At 39.7% G+C, this 18,499-nt stretch overlaps 1 protein-coding gene across 2 annotated transcripts in view; it reads right to left on the bottom strand.

Annotated features, from left to right (window-relative positions):
- pdzd8 (PDZ domain containing 8) overlaps window positions 1–18,499 on the bottom strand; it is a 60,984-nt gene that overhangs the window by 27,511 nt on the left and 14,974 nt on the right. For both annotated transcript variants that reach the window (XM_042501979.2, XM_088086537.1), the window contains 2 exons: window positions 16,417–16,542; window positions 9,690–9,792 (listed from right to left, as the gene is read on the bottom strand). In XM_042501979.2, the coding sequence (XP_042357913.2) occupies window positions 9,690–9,792; window positions 16,417–16,542 (229 nt within the window). The remainder of the gene's footprint in view (window positions 1–9,689; window positions 9,793–16,416; window positions 16,543–18,499) is intronic.

Genomic DNA, 18,499 nt, shown 5'->3' with positions numbered 1-18,499 from the left:
GAATATGCAGGTTGAAATCACGAAGAAGCCATTCCATGCTTCAAATAACAGTATTGGGGGCCTTAAAACCATAAACTTTGCATCTGAATTTGGGTTGTTTTAGGGGAAAAGCAGGTTCCTAGTTGCTTTTGTTCCTTTTTCAGCCCATCAGCTGCATGTTAAAGAGGAACCACATGGCTACTTAAGCAGCCGCTCCTGCATTTAAAGTAGGCTAGTAACTGTTACTGCTACTAGTTTTTATCATTGAATGAAGATGGAGCAGGAAAAACGCATCGCAGAAGAACTAAATTGGGGCTGTTATGGCACAAAACTTTAGCAGTACTTTTTCAAGAAGCCAGATCACGCCGATCTCACTTCTGATTCTGATACCGAACTAGAAGATGAAACAGAAGAAATCAACGAGAGCAAAATGCTACGGAAGAAGACAGTAGAATTCTCTCCTCAGGACACAGTTGTGTAGCTGCAAAATTCCAGAGCTTATGTACAACATATGGATGGATTCTTTAGCGGCCGAAAGAGAGTGGCAGGACATGAGAATAAATGGACACCTTGAGGCGAACAGGCGTACAGTACTTACTTCTGAGATAACTACATCCATCAAGAAGCCTGCGACGAAAAGAAAGCACCCTCAAACTTGTTACCTGATCGACAATGACATTGAAGTCTGCAGGAATATTTTTCAGTTTCTTATGGGGTGAGTTTTCATTAACGTCCAAGTTATCTACGTTACATTAGTGTTCATTTGAAGTCACATACAGGGATTACAAACGGTTTTTCATGCAAGAAGCTATGTTTTAATATTCCACTGGCCTAAAATCCTAGAAACACTTTAAATTCTGGAAATGTCCTGAAATCCTCGAAATGTGCTTCAATCCTAGTAATGTCCTAAAATCCTAGAAATGTCCTAAAATTCTAGAAATGTCCTAAAATTCTAGAAATGTCCTAAAATTTGGGCTGGACCCAGTATTGGTTAGTAAAAGGAGCTGCAGGGAGGGGTCCTGCGAGAGTACATCCCTCATTAATCCTTGTCTTACTTACAAAGCTCTACATCAGGCATGTCAAACTGGTCCACAGGGGGGCCGGTGTGGCTGCAGGTTTTTGTGCCAACCAACCAAGAGCACACAGTTTGACCAATCAACTGTCTGAAGACGGAGATCAGTTGATTAAATGAGTCAAGTCTGGTGTGCTGCTACTTGGTTGGAAACAAAACCTGCAGCCACACCGGCCCCCCTGTGGACCAGTTTGACATGCCTGCTCTACATGCTCAGGCTCCATCCTATCTGTCGCAGCTCATAGTTCCCTACCAACCCTCAAGATCACTACACTCTGAAAATGCAGGATTACTTGTGGTATCCAGAGTCTCCAAAAGTAGGATGGGAGCCAGAGCCTTCACGTTACCATGATCCTCTTTAATGGAACCATCTTCCAGTTTCGGTCAGGGAGGCAGACACCGTTTCCACTTTTAAGGGTAGACTAAAGACCTTCCTCTTTGATAACACTTATAATCCCTGCTCCCTTGTTTCCTAGTTTTCCTGGATCCTGGCTGCAATCTTGGCTGCGCCTGATTGTGGTGATAGCTGTGCTGGTGCTGTGATCCTGCCTTTGGTCGTGCTCATGCTGTGGCTGCACTGATACTGTACCTCCGGCTTGCCTTGATCGTGGTCTTCATTTTGCCGTTGCTGTGGTCCTGTCTGAAGCTACGCCTGTGTTGTGGGTCCTGGTTGCGCCGATGCTGTGATCGAGCTTGACGCAACCTTCTACTGCCATTATTATGAGTCATGCCTCCCCTAAATATATATGCATATCAACACCCACAATATTATCATAGAGCATTTAGTAATTTTACACCTATCATTATTGCAATATGAAATGCATTTGTTACAATTATTGCTGTGCATCTCTCCCCTCTCTCCCTCTCTCCCTCTCTCTTGTCCTCTCTCCTTCTCTTTTCTTTTTTGTCATTATTGTGATTCAGTTGTTATTTATGACATCTTTTCTGTCTGTCCGTCCTGGAAGACAGATCCCTCATCATCCTCTGACGCTCTTCCTGAGGTTTCTTCCATTTTTTTCCCCCATTTCAGGGGGGTTTTTTTTGGGAGTTTTTCCTTGGGTGATGCGAGGGTCTAAGGACAGAGGGATGTCGTACACTGTAAAGCCCTCTGAGGCAAACCATGTTTTGTGATAATGGGCTTTATAAATAAAAATGACTTGACTTAACTTAATCATCCTACAATCAAAAACCATGGATTAGAAGAACAATTCAGAAACATGAACAATTATAAAGTAGCAGCCAACACTGTAACAAGAGGCAGAAATAACTAAATCACAGTGCACAGAATAAAAGAGCTGATGGGATCACATTTCACTGGTGTGTTACCTTGTACAATTCCACCATGTTATAGATAAATGATTGAACACACTAGGTCAATTGCATTTTCTGTTAAGGGTTCTACACATTGAAATTCTATTGTGAAAACTGAGCCAAAGCAGGTGTAAAATACTGCAATACAAACACACTTCTGCAAATAAATGACCTAATTAACTAATGCTGGGCAAAATAAAGACATTTTAACGTACTGTGATGAGACTTAATATCGTCTTGATATTGGACATTGTTACATCAGGATATTGAACAAATGGTGCTTTTTCCTGACTTTAAAGGTTGCATTATAGTAAAGTGATGTACTTTTCTCAACCTATCAGACAGTTCTACTTGTTTTAATACTTGTCTTCACCCACATAATCATAATGCCTACATTATAGATGAATACCGATCAAAAATAGAATGGTGTTGAAATTTTTGGGAAGAGAAAATTGAAATTTCCCCCTGTTTAAGCATTAATGAACTGCTTTTGAGGAGATTTAAAAATATCTGTATCGGGTATCAAGATATAGCCTTAAACTATCACAATGTAATTTTCAGCCCATATCGCCCAGCCCTAAAAACACAATTGTAAAATAATTTGATGAGATGAGGTGTACTTAAAGGTGACAAGCATATCCAACATTTCAGATGTTTTAAAAGTAAAGCCAAATGTCTGGGTTTAAATATTGGTCTAACCCCTAAACGTGCTGTCTGACAGAGACCTTAAACAGAAAAAGGCATCTGGCGAGAAGCTGTCCATATTTCCTCTACACTTTGATTTCCTAATGACTGACGTCACATGGTGCTGTGGATAAAACACTGGGCCTGGGAAGAATCTGGAAACTGTATGATTTGAAGCTTCGGGCCATGAGACTGACAACACACAACTTCCAGCAGAGCATTCAGCCTCACACCGCTGTAAATACACACATTCTCTTCATACAACAGAAAGCCACCCACTGACAACATCCAATGTTACACAACAAGATGTTCAGATGTAGTTTAGGCATACACACTAATGCACACGTGCAGGCACGCATGCACACACACACACACACACACACACACACACACACACACAAACATTGTCGGTCTATTCAGTCAAGCTGTCAGCAAGAATCAGCATTCAGGGCCAATGATGGAATCGACAGGGCAGATGTGCAAACACGCCTGACAGAGTTCCCAGCCCCCTGACCTCAACACACCATAAATGAGTGATAAAAAAACACCCACCCAATCTCCCACTCTGTAATGGAACAGTGCTTCATTTACCCAGTTCACAGGTGGCCTGTGTTGTGCAAATGCAAGTGCACACAGCAGCAGCTGGAGTAAACATTGACCAATGGGAGGCAGCAGAGATAAAGGGTCATCTTTCTCTGTAGAATAACTATGACAATGGAGAATCCATTCAGAGCGAGTAGCCCAAAGTGCTCAACTTTCAGACTAGCAATGTAGGCCTTGATAAGATAACTCATATAATACTTCATAGGTAGTCTTGCAAATAATATTCTGAGAAACAGCTTTTGTCCAAATTTAAAAATGGAATTTCCTGTCTACAACAATAAAAAATAAAATACCTGCAAAAATTCTCACAAATCACAAATTTAAAAAACAGGTTTGAATTTTTCAAGGCTAAAATTACAATACATTCCATAATTAAGTTTCAGGAAAACATCAAACACCACCAAAACCCAAAGCTAAACCTTTAAATTGCTTGTTTTGTCAAACCATTTTTTCACCACAAAAGGTATTCCTTTTAACATGGTATGGATGAGCAACAAGGACAAAAATCTGACAATAACAGAGGCTAAAATAAATGACTTTAACTAAAGAGCAAGTTAAGAGAGAGACACTGTGTCCCTCATGGCTTTACTATTAGGTGGGGAAACACTGCGTCAGGTGAGAGATTGATGCCGTGCGCCATGGAGCTTCAGTGTTACCTCAGAGAGAGCCCAGTATGTCTCCGACTGCTTGACAGCTTTGTGACGCTTTATAGTTTGTAAAGTTAAAAACAAATCAGACAGTTATCAATACAACAATCTGTGTCCAGTGTTCTGAATTAGTCAGTTAAATTATGGAAGGGTTGTGTATTTGCTTTATGGTGCTGCTCACACTATGCAGAAATGGCTCGACTCAGTCAATTAACACGTTAATAACCGTTGGGTGAAATGATCATGCCTGTCAATGTGTGTGTGACAGGCGCAGCAGCAGTATAACAAACACTTACAGGACATTCATCCTCTGCAAAAAAAGAAAAAAAAGAGAATATCCGAATGCCTAAATTGAAAACAGAATGCCTACCCAATTAAAAAATATTTAAATAGCTGAATATTTGGGTCCAGCCCAAGACATTTCTTATTTAACAGCTGTCATGTAGGCAAATACAATGTACAATATCTGCAGTAGTCTAATATTATTCAACATATTGATGCATAATATTTAATTTAGTTAAAGTGTTTTTAAAGGATTAACAAAGACAAAGAAGCAAGCTTACAAAGGCATAAAAAGGGGATATCAAATCAGTGGCGTTTAATGACCTCAGCCTTTCTCAGATGTTGCCTTGAAGCCAGTTTAGGACGTGAGGTGTTGGTGAGCATGAATTTAATTGAGGGGAAGAAGCACAAAATGTTTCAGGATGCAGGCTTTGGTAGAGAGGCCTTTTAAGATGAATGAATGCTCCAGTAAATACTGTTAAGCTACCAAATACTGGTGTTCAAACATACTGTATGTGACCCCAGGTAATAGATAGTAAGGCAAATATACTTTGAGTATTCAATTAACAAGACAGAATGATATTTAGCAATTGAAACACTGAGCAAACAGAATGTATGTGAAATTGAGAAGCTCAATAAAAACAGCCTTTGTCTCTCGGGCAAATCGAAAACTGGTATTGCGGCTTTCTATTGTGAGTAGAACCAGAAACTAAATACTGATATCCGTCTGGAAGATAGAGTCTTTAAGGTAGCCTTGATAAAAATGTTGACGCTCCCTGATGAGAGTGGGGAAGACAGAGACAGTGAACAGCAGGAGCAAGTGGCTCACTGGTTAAAATGAGGGAATATTTAAATGGCATGAAAAGCATTAACATACACAAGACAAGCGGCTGTTTTCATATGAGAAGCACAGGAAGCTCATATCTGGCAGTCATCAGGAGAAGGAGGGAGAGAGCGAGAAAGATGGTGAATTGACCTTTTCCAGATGGTATAGCCTTTAATCCTTACTACAGAGTCCTGCTGGCGACATGCGGACTGGAGGGGCTGATAAACCAAGCTCAAATGCCACCGTGAAGCTTCATCTCTATGCGTACATTAACAAAAAAGGATACAAGTGCTTTCAAGTGGGTCCACTTGGGCTGCACTGATGTCTATATTGGTTGAGTGTTGGGGTGACACGGTTCACATATTCATTATTTACTGGATTACTGGCAGCTTTACAGACCTTGGGGTCAGTTCTGGAGGAGGGTTTCTATGTGTCTTTGCATAGTGCAGCAACTGCATTTTTGTTGTATCATTTGCAGTATCACCTTATACCAGGGTAAGCAGAAATCCTCAAGTTATGTTTATTTAAACCGTCACAAGTACAGGTGCGGCTCTTTCTATTAAATTCATTTTATGTAGTGCAAAGCAAGCACCACCAGAGCTCAGTCCCTGGTCTCTACTGGTGGAACAGGCAGCTGAGCTGAAAGACACAGTGACACCTAGCGGTGGAGGGAGAAGTTACAGAACTGTAAACAGGCGGCAGCCACCAGGCAGAGAGAGAGTGCCTGGAGAATAACGACATGTTTTTTTGCATATAATTTGGTGAATTAAGGATTTATTTCCACCTGGAGCTGGTGACTGTTTGAACAGTGGACTTACTAACTAGATTATTGGCGAGAGTAACCAAGATAATTTGGATGTATTTTATTGTGTTCCTGTTGAGTTTAAATTGAGTGTGTGTTACGATGAGTTAACGAAGCAATTAATGTTGGTCTTCTGTGACCGAGAGAAAGTTAAATTCAAAAGGTGTACAGTGTTAGTCTGGTGAGACCATCCTGATGATGTAAGCTCAACATTCTGTTTCCCTCTCTGTATCAGTCTGTACTCTTTGCCACCCCAAACGATATCAGTCCAATGCAGTCTAATCGGGCCAACCAAGGATCCGCTCTCTAACTGACAATGTAGGCAGCCAATCAGGGACTGCATTGTAGTCGATGACTTAGCATGAGGGCCACTGCTTTAAAAACAGTAATGGCGTCTCGTAATGTCTCCTTTCCTTACTCACTCATGTCTCAGCTCCTCCCAACAAGGATGTGAAGCAGAGATGGGAGGAAAACATATGTGGACGAGGAAGCCAAAGCATAGTGGCATCACTCTTCATGTTGGTGGCTGTTGGTGGGTTCTCTGTCCAGTGGAAAAGAGACTGGAGAATACTATTTGCCCGAATAATAGAAGAAGAGTACTAATACACAGGCAACATGAATGTGAGATTAAGCTTAATGAATGTATTTCATGATTTATTTATTTTTTTATGTTGTATAATCAGGGCTGTCTCTTCTCCTTCAAGCATTTATTTTCACTTGAATCAAACATCATACAGGACCACTGATTTTTAAAATCACTACAATCAGTGTCCATATTCACATAATCCATGCCTGAAAACTCCTTTTTTAACAGAAAACAAACAAACTGTAGCCTAACTTACAGGAACTTCACACACAGAAAAATAACTGACTGTAGGTTGTACTATGTTACAGTAAGGACTGGGCCAAGTCACCCCCCCACCACACACACACACACACACACACACACACACACACACACACACACACACACACACACACACACACACACACACACACACACACACACACTGCACCTAATGCATGCATGTGACGTATCATGTTTGTGAGTCTCTCTTTTGTGTGTATGTGCGTCTGTGAGAAGGAGAGCGCCATAGAGAAGAGCAAAAGAACCGAAATGCTGAGGCCAGTCTTGTGCCGGTGAAATTGAAGTGACAATTTATACTCCATGTTCATGACATGGTTATATCATACAAACAACATGGAACACAAAGCAATACACTGAATATATTCGATATATCACCCACCCCTTCTTACAGTGAAGGTTTTAATTTCATGTTGGAACCTTCTGTGGGACCAGATGTGTAAACGACGTGTACATACAAAAACGATGTGTGTCTTCTCCTGCACATAAACTAGTTTTTAAAAAGGAAGAATGTGCTGTGAGAATGTGTGCACCTAATGCAGACTACAGACCAGTGGAAACACAATTTCAGCCAAGATAGCTGCAGGTGAGATGATAAGGAGGAAATTAAATATAAGAGATGAATAACATTGTTTTTCAGATTCTTTGCCAATTTCACTGGTTGTGATATTTCCAGGCTATAAAATATTCTGTAAAATGTCAGTCAAAGGCTTGATTATAAAGTTAATTTGAAAATATTTAAGAGAGATAACTGTCATCATTTTTTAAAATTGGAAACTACCCACTATCTCCCTGTTGCCGATTGTTTCATTTTATTGATGTGGCACACTTTGTAAAGTCAACAAGAGCCCCATGAATCGTTCATCTTTTTGCAAATAATAATGATGATTGGGATTTTACTTTACTTTTATGATGGCAGTTTGTAAAGATTAGATGTATTAGTGGCACAGACACTAAAAATTGCCACAGCAGTGCGTAATGCCGTTTGCTCTTGTACAGCTGGAGTACCGCACCAACATGACACAGTCACAGAAATTGTACTTTTTTTGTTGGACTTCTAATCGACAGGTCTGATGAAGTGTAGAAGTGCTGATATACAACCAAGTATTTAAGGGCGTTTCTACATCCAGTTTTCGTCAGCTTTGGGTGTGGAGATGAGGCATATGCACATGCGCAAAACACCACAATCATAAAGATTTATAAAACAGAATCAAATGCACACACAGCTTTATAAATTTGATGTAAACAATGTGTATGCACAGTTCTGCCTTTGAGCGTGTATGCATCTGGTCCAACATGTTTCCCAACAACAATTTCACAAATATATGAAAATATAAATAATTAGTATTATTTTGGTTCATAATATGCAAAGAAAATATTACCTCTAAACTCCAGTCCTATAAAACACAAACCTACAACCTACACCTTTTTTGTAAATGTACAATGAAGTAATGTTTTGGGGATAAAGAAAACTGACAGAAGGATGCTGTGGTTAGTGGTGAGAGGGATGGCTGATATTTCACTGCCCCCTGCTGGACAGGGAACATTACCAAAAAGCTCAGCGTGGAACAATTACTGTTCAACACAATACAAATAATCTTTGAGCCATTGCAAATGTCATTCAGAAGTGTGTGGCAAGGACAGAAGCATTAGGCTTTGCTGGAGCCAGAGCCGGTAATTAGGGCTGACATTTTCCTCTGAAATGGTCATTAGTCACTTCCAAACAAGCCTGATGTGAGAACTGTAATATCTTTAAATTGCAGCAATTAGAAAAGGTTTGCCGCAGGGGCCTGAAATTTTTTCTCTCCTGCTCGAAATGTCAACAATGGGAAAATCTCATCAGTGCAGAGAAGATGAAAATAAGCTTGTATTAATGTGTCAATAAGACAAGGTGTCCAATATGTGCCTTCTGCACAGGAAGTGTTTGTGTTACGCTTTGTAAAGACAATCCAAAAGCTCCATAGTCTGATACCGGAAGAGCTCAGCAACAGGAGAATTTATCTCAATGAATTGTGGACTTTGTGAACTGGCAGAGGTACCCTCTTTGTTACTGACAATTATTTGACTGTTACAGCTCTTATAAAGAGATAATGGTCCACATGGAACCAATCCATCTACAGAGAAAACTGAAATACAAAGTCACTAGGCAGGTTTCCGTTAACACTCAAATTGTACAAACTGAAATTGCGATGATAGAGTACGCCAAAATGGAAACTCGTCAATTTTAAAAAACACTCCTATTTATTGCAAAAAAGTTTTTACACTCACGAGGTGGTATTTCAGAGGATTCAAAAAGCCATATTTCACAAAACTGCAATTGAAACACTTTTTTGGCTCTTCTAGGTCACATGATGCTATGGCTACGTGCTTGTCAGTAGGAACTGGCTCCCTCGTGATGCAGCAGGAGCTACAAGAGCTGTTGTTGCATCACATAACTCTTCAAAAGTTGAGCAGATCATCTGAATCCACAATTCCTCTGTGAAATTGTGGATAGCTCTCAAACTAGTTACCTGTACCGTGAAGCATGTAACCCTGCACTCCCAAACCAAAGAAATGAGAAGGAAAACAAGGAGAAAAAAAGGAAAGTAAAGGCTAAGTAAAAAAGGAGGAGAACCCACCCGTTTGATGGAGCTGCGAGTCTTCTCCTTCCACTGGTGGCTGCTCACCTCCAGGGTGCAGTGAACATAGGTTTCTCTGTCATAAGAGCCCAGGATGAAGAGTCTGCAGGGACATGACACGGGACATATGACAATAGCTGTGACATTTGACCACATACATATTTAGAAACACCAATGAAGTCAAATCAATAGGTGTTGACTGGGCCCTGAAAGCCTTTACCCACTGTCATCGTCTGTTTGTTCTTTACACTGCTTTGAATTGGTCCAGACAGTGGGGAAAATTTAATGTCACACATTTCTGAGCACAAATCAGGACAGAGCAATATTTGAATCAAAATCTGATAACACTTTTTGGGGTTTTTTTAGTTACCATTAGGTATGGGCAGTCTAGAACAGTTTAGAACTCCAGAAGTTATGTCTTTCAGTACCCTCATAAATACAGTTGCTCCTCTTTCTATTTAACTCACTGTATGTACGTGTCCCCTGCTACGCTCCAGTGAAGCTGAAATATCCCGGATACAGTTGCTGCCATCTTGCACTGGTGATGTCATTCGGAGCCGGAGTCTACACAGTAGTGATATCTGCAGTGTGAGAGTTTCTGCCAGAGCACCCAACTGACCAGTCACAAGCAGCCCTATTGAATGCAGGTGCATGTATTGGCTGTCACAGCTGTCAATCATGGCAGAAAATCCCCTATATAAAGAATTTAATAACTCATTAAAACCGGACTGATCATAAGAACAAACACTTGAGCCAACATCAGGGCAATGAGAACTACCTTCAGAGACAGAAACAATCTTTAGGAAAAATGTATTTGGTGTGTACTTTGAGTTTTTAGTTTGGCCTATGTCCCATTCACTAATTCTTGAGGGGCAGGCTTTATAACCTATACTGCACTCAGACACCAGGGGGCCATCGGGCCTGACAAGCTTCACTTTGGGGTAATTGTCATGTTGTCTATCTTTATATACAGTCTATGGGTGGAACAGACAGCTGAGCTGAAAGACAGAGCAACACCTAGTGGTGGAAGGAGAAGTTACAGGACCTAAACAGCCAGTGGCCAGCAGGCAGAGAGAGAGCGTGGGGTTTAACGGCATGTTTTTATATCTAACTTAGTGAATTAAGGATTTATTTGGACAAAACCAGAGCTGGTAATTTTTGGAACAGTGGACTAACTAACTAGATTACTAGCAAGAGTAACCAAGAGGGTTTGGGTGAGTTTTATTTTGTTTCTGTCTGGAAAGTTGAATTCAAAGGTGTACAAGACAACAGAATAGGAGTGCTGCTAGGTCTCTGTAGTGGTTACATACAGGTATTCTTTGGATACTCTAGGTGAACTGTGTTTATTCCATCTTATGAAGGGCTCTTTGCATGGATGAAGTCAACTCTCCATCAAAAATATTAAATGCAAGACTCATTCAAAAAAGATCCAGGTACACTGGTACACTGTAGGGTTTGAGCAAAAATTAAATAGCCTTTCATTTTCAGGGCGTTTTAGTTTAAAATGACCAAGGTGTTGCGACCTTCAGGTCTTCATCAGGGTCAGCTCTCAGCTGTCAGCCCGCTGTGCGCTGATTCGGTGGGGAGACTACAGAGTGCAGCCATCACTTTTCAGTAAAGTGTAGCAAATAAAACAACTAGTTAGTGAAATCAGCCCTATGTTGCAAATCGAGTGGGAATTTTGATTTTGTTCCCTCAGAGATAGAAGAAATTAAGCTACCAGTCTGAATTTGCCTGGCAGTTGTTTGTTAACCAAACAGTGCACGAAAATCACTTTTTCTAGGTGATATTGCACAATTATTGGGTTGAAGAAGTTTAGTTCTCCAAATAAAACAAATATTCTCTAATAAGTTATTCTTATTGTCTGCATGATAAATTTATGTTGGGGGAGAAACATGTTTTATACTCCACTTCTTCGCACATCTTCACAGAGACATGGTTAACCTTTGACACCCCAGCTCAAGTTGTTGCACTAGATGGGCAGACTTTATCCAGAGCAGAAAGGTCACAAGACTTCAGTAAAAGGAGAGGAGGAGGGCTTTGTGTTATAAATGATGCTTGGTGCTCAATCGCAGTTAAAGTAGATGGACTGTGCTCACCAGATGTTGAGTTCTTGGTGCGAAGACGTCGTCCATATTATCTGCCCAGAGAATTCACCAGTGTTTTTATTGTTGCTGTATTCATACCCCCAGATGTAAATTCAAATTGTATGATGCCATCAGCAGCAACATCACCAAGAAACCAGATGGAATCTTCATAGTAGCTGGTAACGTTTAATCAAACAGATCTCAAATCTGTTCACTTACCTAAATTCCACCAGCATGTCCAGATCTCCACTTGAGGAAGAAATATCCTGGACCATGTGTAAACAAATATTCCTCACAGCCACAAAGCACTCCCATGACCTCACTTTGGGCTATCAGATCATATTTCTTTGCTCCTCCTGCCAACATATTGTCAGCTGATAAAAAGAGTCAAACCAACAGTTAAAACTGTTAAAGTTTGGACAGATGAAGCCACAGCAGCACCACAGGACTGTTTTGCCACTCAAGATAACAAGATCAGTCTTGAATATGCATCTCCAGTGACATAATATGTCAGCAAATGTGCTGATGATGTGGTGATCACCAGACTGTGAGATCATTCCCCAACCAGAGAGCCTGGATGAATGGGGAGGTGAAGGCTCTTCCCAGAGCTAAAAGGACTGCCTTTCAGTCAGGGGACAAGGAGGCATACATCATCTCCATAGCACAACTGAGAGCTGGCATCAAGGAGGCTCAGAGATGACATCAGCAGAGACTGGACAGAGACCTCAACAGCAACAGCACTAAAGACATGTGGCAGGCGACTGAAAATGTCATAGGCTACAGAAGCAGGAGTGCCCCCATCATGGTCATCGCACATCACCACCCAGGTTAAAAAAGCACAGAAAAGGCTCTACTTTCTGCGAAAACTTAGGGAGGCTAAATTCCAGAGCAAGATCCTGTTTAACTTCTACAGAGGAGCAATGGAAAGCATACTGACTAGAAACATCACAAACTGGCCTGGTTCGTGCACGGCCCAGGACAGGAAGGCTCTACAGCGGGTGATTAAAACTGCCCAAAACATCAGTGGTTCCCATTTACAGAGCATCAGTGAAGTGACGTGTCTGCACAGAGCCCAAAGGATACTGGAAAGACAGCAGCCACCCCAGCCAGTGTGTTCACCCTGCTGCCATCTGGAAAAAGATACAAAACTATCCACAGCAGAACCACCAGACTACAAAGCAGATTCTTTCCCCAGGCTGTGAGACTCCTCAACTCCTCCTTCGACGGAAAAAGATGTAGCAGGATTTAGGATCACCTTTAAATTTCTTCTACTATGTTTAGGAAAAATGACAATAAACTTCCCTTGTACCATGAGATACTGGATGTACTGAGATACTGGAAGGGAAATATTTTTTGGCTCCTGCTGCCCCCTGCTGGGCTGAGGGGGTCAATACCTCAGTCACTGATCACAAGGAATTCTACTTGCTCAGCCTGAGATGGAGAGAGGCCTTTTTCTAAACCACCCCTCTATCCTCTCCCTACCCACACCCACTTTGTTTTGCCATTCATGCGAAGTGACCTGTAGTCCCAAACCATCTAGCAGGAAGCAGAGGCAGGTTATTAAACCCTCCAACAGCAAGCCTGCATTGATCCCAACTTATTGACCACATTCATGTTGCGTCCATCATGAACGTGATTATGACAGTGCAGAAGTGTGATTGCCACAATCATATCTTAACATCTTAAATTCTACATTGTGTTTAGGATCAAACCTCTAGTTTCTAGTCATGTTTATTTCATTTTTGAGTTTTACAGAATTCTTTTGAAAAATGAGAAGATGTTTACAAAAGAAAAACTAAATTCGTGCAGTTAAGATCAGCACAGCACTCCAATTATAACTTTTTTTTATTGTCACATAAATGTTTGGGGCCATATTACAAAGGAGGCCCACAGGTGAGGTTTATTATAAATCACCACATCAAAACATAAACCGTGCTTCCCAGCAGGGGGAGCCAACACTTTTTCAAGGCATAGAATCACAGTAATTTGTCAATTTATATGTATTTACATCATAAAGAATAAAAAAATAACATGTATACTGGATTAATTAAAAAATGCAATTCATAAGAAACAAGCAAGTGAAATCTCAATATTCAACCCATTAGGAATGAGGGTGTCATGGTGATGTATCCAGTACGTCTCCCTGCGGATTTTGTCTCACTGGCATCTTCTACGCCCATGTACTGCAGCTCACTCAAGCTGTGTTTCACAATATTGACTTCAGTAACATGAAACACATTAAATGTCTGTGTGGCAATAAAAAAGTGATACTTGTGAGTGCTGTCCTGATCTTTGCAGCAATGACATCAACTCCGAGGATTAAGCATCCAGTATCAAAAAGTTTAATAGCGAGTGAGGACTTTGTGTCTTTTTTTCTTTTTAAAGGAAAAAAAGAGAAGAAATGTCACAGATTAATCTAAGGACTACATTTTATTTATTTATTTATACATATATTTATTGGTTAATTTATGTATTTTAACTACAAAGGGATAATATAGCCTGCCAAAATTCTGGTAAAGAGTAGCACAGCCTACGGATCAGACAAAAAAAGAACATAAAATCAGCGTAAGCTTTTTTTTCTACATGGTTATGAAATATTACAACAGCTCCTTTTTTTGCCGCAGAGAGGGAAGTTTGTCCCAAAGAGTGCCGATGTATTTATACTCTGTTCCCTAAAGGAGGGAGCTTCATTCAGCTGTGAAGGTGACTAAACAGAGTAATACTCCATGAAGGAGTGGGAGTAGGCAGGGTACGGTTTATGAAGGCCCAAAATGTACCTCTGAATAAACTTGGCAATATCTCAGGAATAGTGTGATACCAGCATGATCATCATCAGAGACATGATGCTGACTTACCTCTATCGGACTCACCTGTTTCCTCTCATGTCATGGTAAATGGGTGGATGTTTCCCTCTGCTGGACGTTTACCGCACGCTACATCTGATGTGTTTGCTACACTCTAACAATCACTTATACAGCAGGTGTGTGATCAGATCTGATTAAACTGTCAAATGTGCAGGCCAGGGAGAAGACTGTCTGTATACGCTTCTCAATACTGCCGATATAGAAGGTGGCGATGGAAGAGAAGCTGTGTTCGAAATAACTCACTCACTATTCTCTATGTAGTGTGTATTACATAGTGAACAACAGGAAATAACCAGAAGAGACTTCGGAGTCTATGCTGGTATTTTCTGAATTTAATTGCGTCAACAGATGCATCGGATATTTGTGTAACACAGCAGGTGCGCCCAGTACCACGAAAACAAACCCCGCCCTCAGGAGGACAGACGAATGGAGGTAATATGGATGTTGCATGTTAAGTTTTCTGTTAACTCCCAAATAAGTTAAGTTGAAAGTTGAAATTCCAATGATATGGAAGTGTGGCTTTGTCAACTATGGTCCTGTGTCCTGATCCCGAGATAGGGAACAGTTTCGAACACAGCTATAAAATACATGATAATAATGGACTAGACATGAATTATTAATCTGATGATTTGGTGGTCTATCATACACACCTAACCATGGTTCAGACCACACACACAAACATGTATAATAAAGCAAACATAACTTGTATGTCTCTCCGAGTAGGTGAAAGGCTGGGGCACGAATCCACGCCTGGAATCACTGATTTGACTTTTGGGCAATCAAAGTTTAACACGCCAGCTATGGACAAAAACAGTGTGTTTGTCCCAGAATAGGAGCCTGGCGAATAAAGAACATTCTGTCCAATATGTTGCGTTTTGTAGATGCTATGGGGTTTGAAGGCGCATTATAATGGCAGCTGCCACTGAAGCAGAGATAATGAGGAAACATTTAAAATTCAGATTCCATTTAGATTCTGTTTCCCTCATGTCAAATGTCCAACTCAATCAGATATTATTATTATTTAGTAAAGGTTCAAGGTTTCTTCATTCAATTTGTTGTGTAAAATGGATAGATATCACAGTGAAACAGACATTAAGGTACTTACATAGATATATTAAGGGCATGTTAAGATGAGAACGGGCCTACAAAAACCAGAAAAGCCTTTCCTTTGCATAAAAAAAAAAATCCACATTCTTTGATAACATTGTGAAAATGATCTTCATGCACACAGATCCGCAAAAACAAGCAAAAACACTGTAGTATAAATGCCAGGCCAGTAGCTGGAGGTGTAACTTTGTAATGACACACCACAGAAGAACACCCAGCATTGAGTATAAACAAGCATGACAACAATGGCGAACGCACGTACAAGATCACAGTAAAGGTGCAACAGACCTAGACATTGCTGGAGGGGCGTTAATAACCTCAGCAGAGCCAGCATTACAAACACAGGTCGGTAGTCCACCACTGTTGTTATTGTTGTCCTCCTATTCGCACACAGCTATCTGTCTGAAACATAATGTGCATTATGTTTCAGACAGCATGCACGAAGTGCGGCCGCGACGCCATCACTCTCACAGGGTCCACGCATTACTGGTTTACACGGAGACAGAAGGGTTAATGTTTTCAAAAAATTACCTTCTGGAACCCAGTTTCAAAAGTTTGGGTTTTGAGGCCCTCAAACTGCCGTTGTCATGGGAATGAAAGGCCAATCACAACAAAAGTTTCATGCAAGAACCGTTGCCATGTAAAGTGTGTAATAAAAAAGTGTCTCACCTGCTACATTCAATGAGGGTGACTTTGAGTCGACCTTCCACCAGCCTGCTGTCCTGGACTGACAGGTCCAAATCACAAGCTGAACCCAACAGAGGCTGCACTTGGAAGGGGAAGAAGGGCTTGTACCTGGAGAGAGACACAGGAAACACCCAAAGTCTATCTCAATTCACTGATGGAAACTCCCTAAACAATCAACTGATGCAGCTGCACCCACAGATGATTATCAATACTCCTCTCTGCATGGAATTCACACTTTGATATTACTTTGAATACAAGTACAATACAAGTACATGTTGGAATATATTTGACAAAAAATCAGATTTGAAAAACCTGTCCACCAGCTTTGAAAGGAAAGCATCGGCACCGGTTTGGTTTATTTATGAAGAATGTAACAAGTAGGCCAAGTCACAGCGTGTTCTGGCCACACTATGACTTCTGTTGGTTGTGGTGCAGGGTGGAGAACTGGCTCCATAAGGGCAGCAGGCCTGAGCTCTAACACAAACAGGCGTTGCAATGTATAAACTAGAGCCGGACCAATAAATCAGTCAGACGATTTTATCCGATATTGACCTCTCACAGATTTATCGGTATATATGTTGTCCGATATGAACCAGTACATCTTAATTAATTAATATTATTTTTACAGAACTAAATCTTACAAAAAGATGCTTTCAGTACTTGATAATCTTTACATTCCCAATTAAGTTTACTGTTTCACTACACTGATTTAATTTTTGACGATAAAGTTTGGTGTTAAACTGTAAAATATCCCACCTAATTACATATTTACATAAGTGTTTGATTAAAAAAAATCAGGGATAGTTGCATTGTAAAGATAGACAGATAAATATAAAAATGTGTTATGCATAGCCCGAGATCGAAATATATATATATATATATATATATATATATATATATATATATATATATATATATATATATATATATATATACATATATATATATATATATATATATATATATATATATATATATATATATATATATATATATACACACACACATATATATATATATATATATATATATATATATATATATATATATATGTTTATATATATTATATATTTATATATATATATATATATATATATATATATATATATATATATATATATATATATATATATATATATATATATATATATATATATATATATATATATATATATATACCGTAGGTTTAATGTGGTAAATAGTTAATGGACTGGATACTACACTACACACTACACTGTCACATTCACGCATTCACACACTGGCCGAGGCTACCATATAATACATTTGCATATTTTGGGGTTAACACACTTCCTTGTTTTGCATGACATGGATAGATAGATAGATTCCCACTGATGATCTTGTAAGCACAGTCCACTTAAAAAACACAAGACGTGTTCTCACCTCAGTATTCTGATGGAAGGGTTGGATTTAGGCTAATCTTGGTTATTACTGTGATTTATACATATGTTCAAGGAAAATGAAAAATAGCGTGTTGCTATATGCTTACATGTCAACATGCTTTACGGGGACATGTAAATAGAACAGAGCCACCATTAATGTTATTAGTCACACCAGCGCTTTTCCTACTATGATCAGTCAAACTGTCTATGGTGAGAAAGGTCTCATACCAGGGTTAGATTAAGACTTTTTTAACGCCACTCGCAATTACGTTTAAAACCAATTTTCTAATAACCAAAATTGAACAAGGACAATTTAATTTTGTCCAAATGTTTACTGTAACAAAGACACGGCCCTTTGTCTAAAGAAAAAGTTAGATTATCAATGTCACATGTTGGAAAAATAACTCTTTTTAGAGTGGAGCACATGAAGACAATCAACATATTTTATTTTCATTAAGGTATCTATTTAGTTTATCAACAGAAGTGGGAGATATCTGGCATTTCTGCCCTGTTTTCTGGTGATTCTTTTTCTCAGTCTGCATGTAAAATTCCACTGCTTGCATTCCCAAGCAGGGGAATCATTTAAGAATTGAATCATTTGATTAAAAAAAAGGAAGAAAGAAAATGATTTTACCAGTTATTTTGAGATTTTATTCTGACGAACG

Source organism: Plectropomus leopardus, chromosome 13 (genome assembly GCF_026936395.1).
Source record: "Plectropomus leopardus strain MGB_pleo_1.0 chromosome 13, ASM2693639v1, whole genome shotgun sequence".
NCBI classification, from domain to species: domain Eukaryota; kingdom Metazoa; phylum Chordata; class Actinopteri; order Perciformes; family Serranidae; genus Plectropomus; species Plectropomus leopardus.
This window is presented reverse-complemented; position numbering and strand designations above follow the sequence as displayed.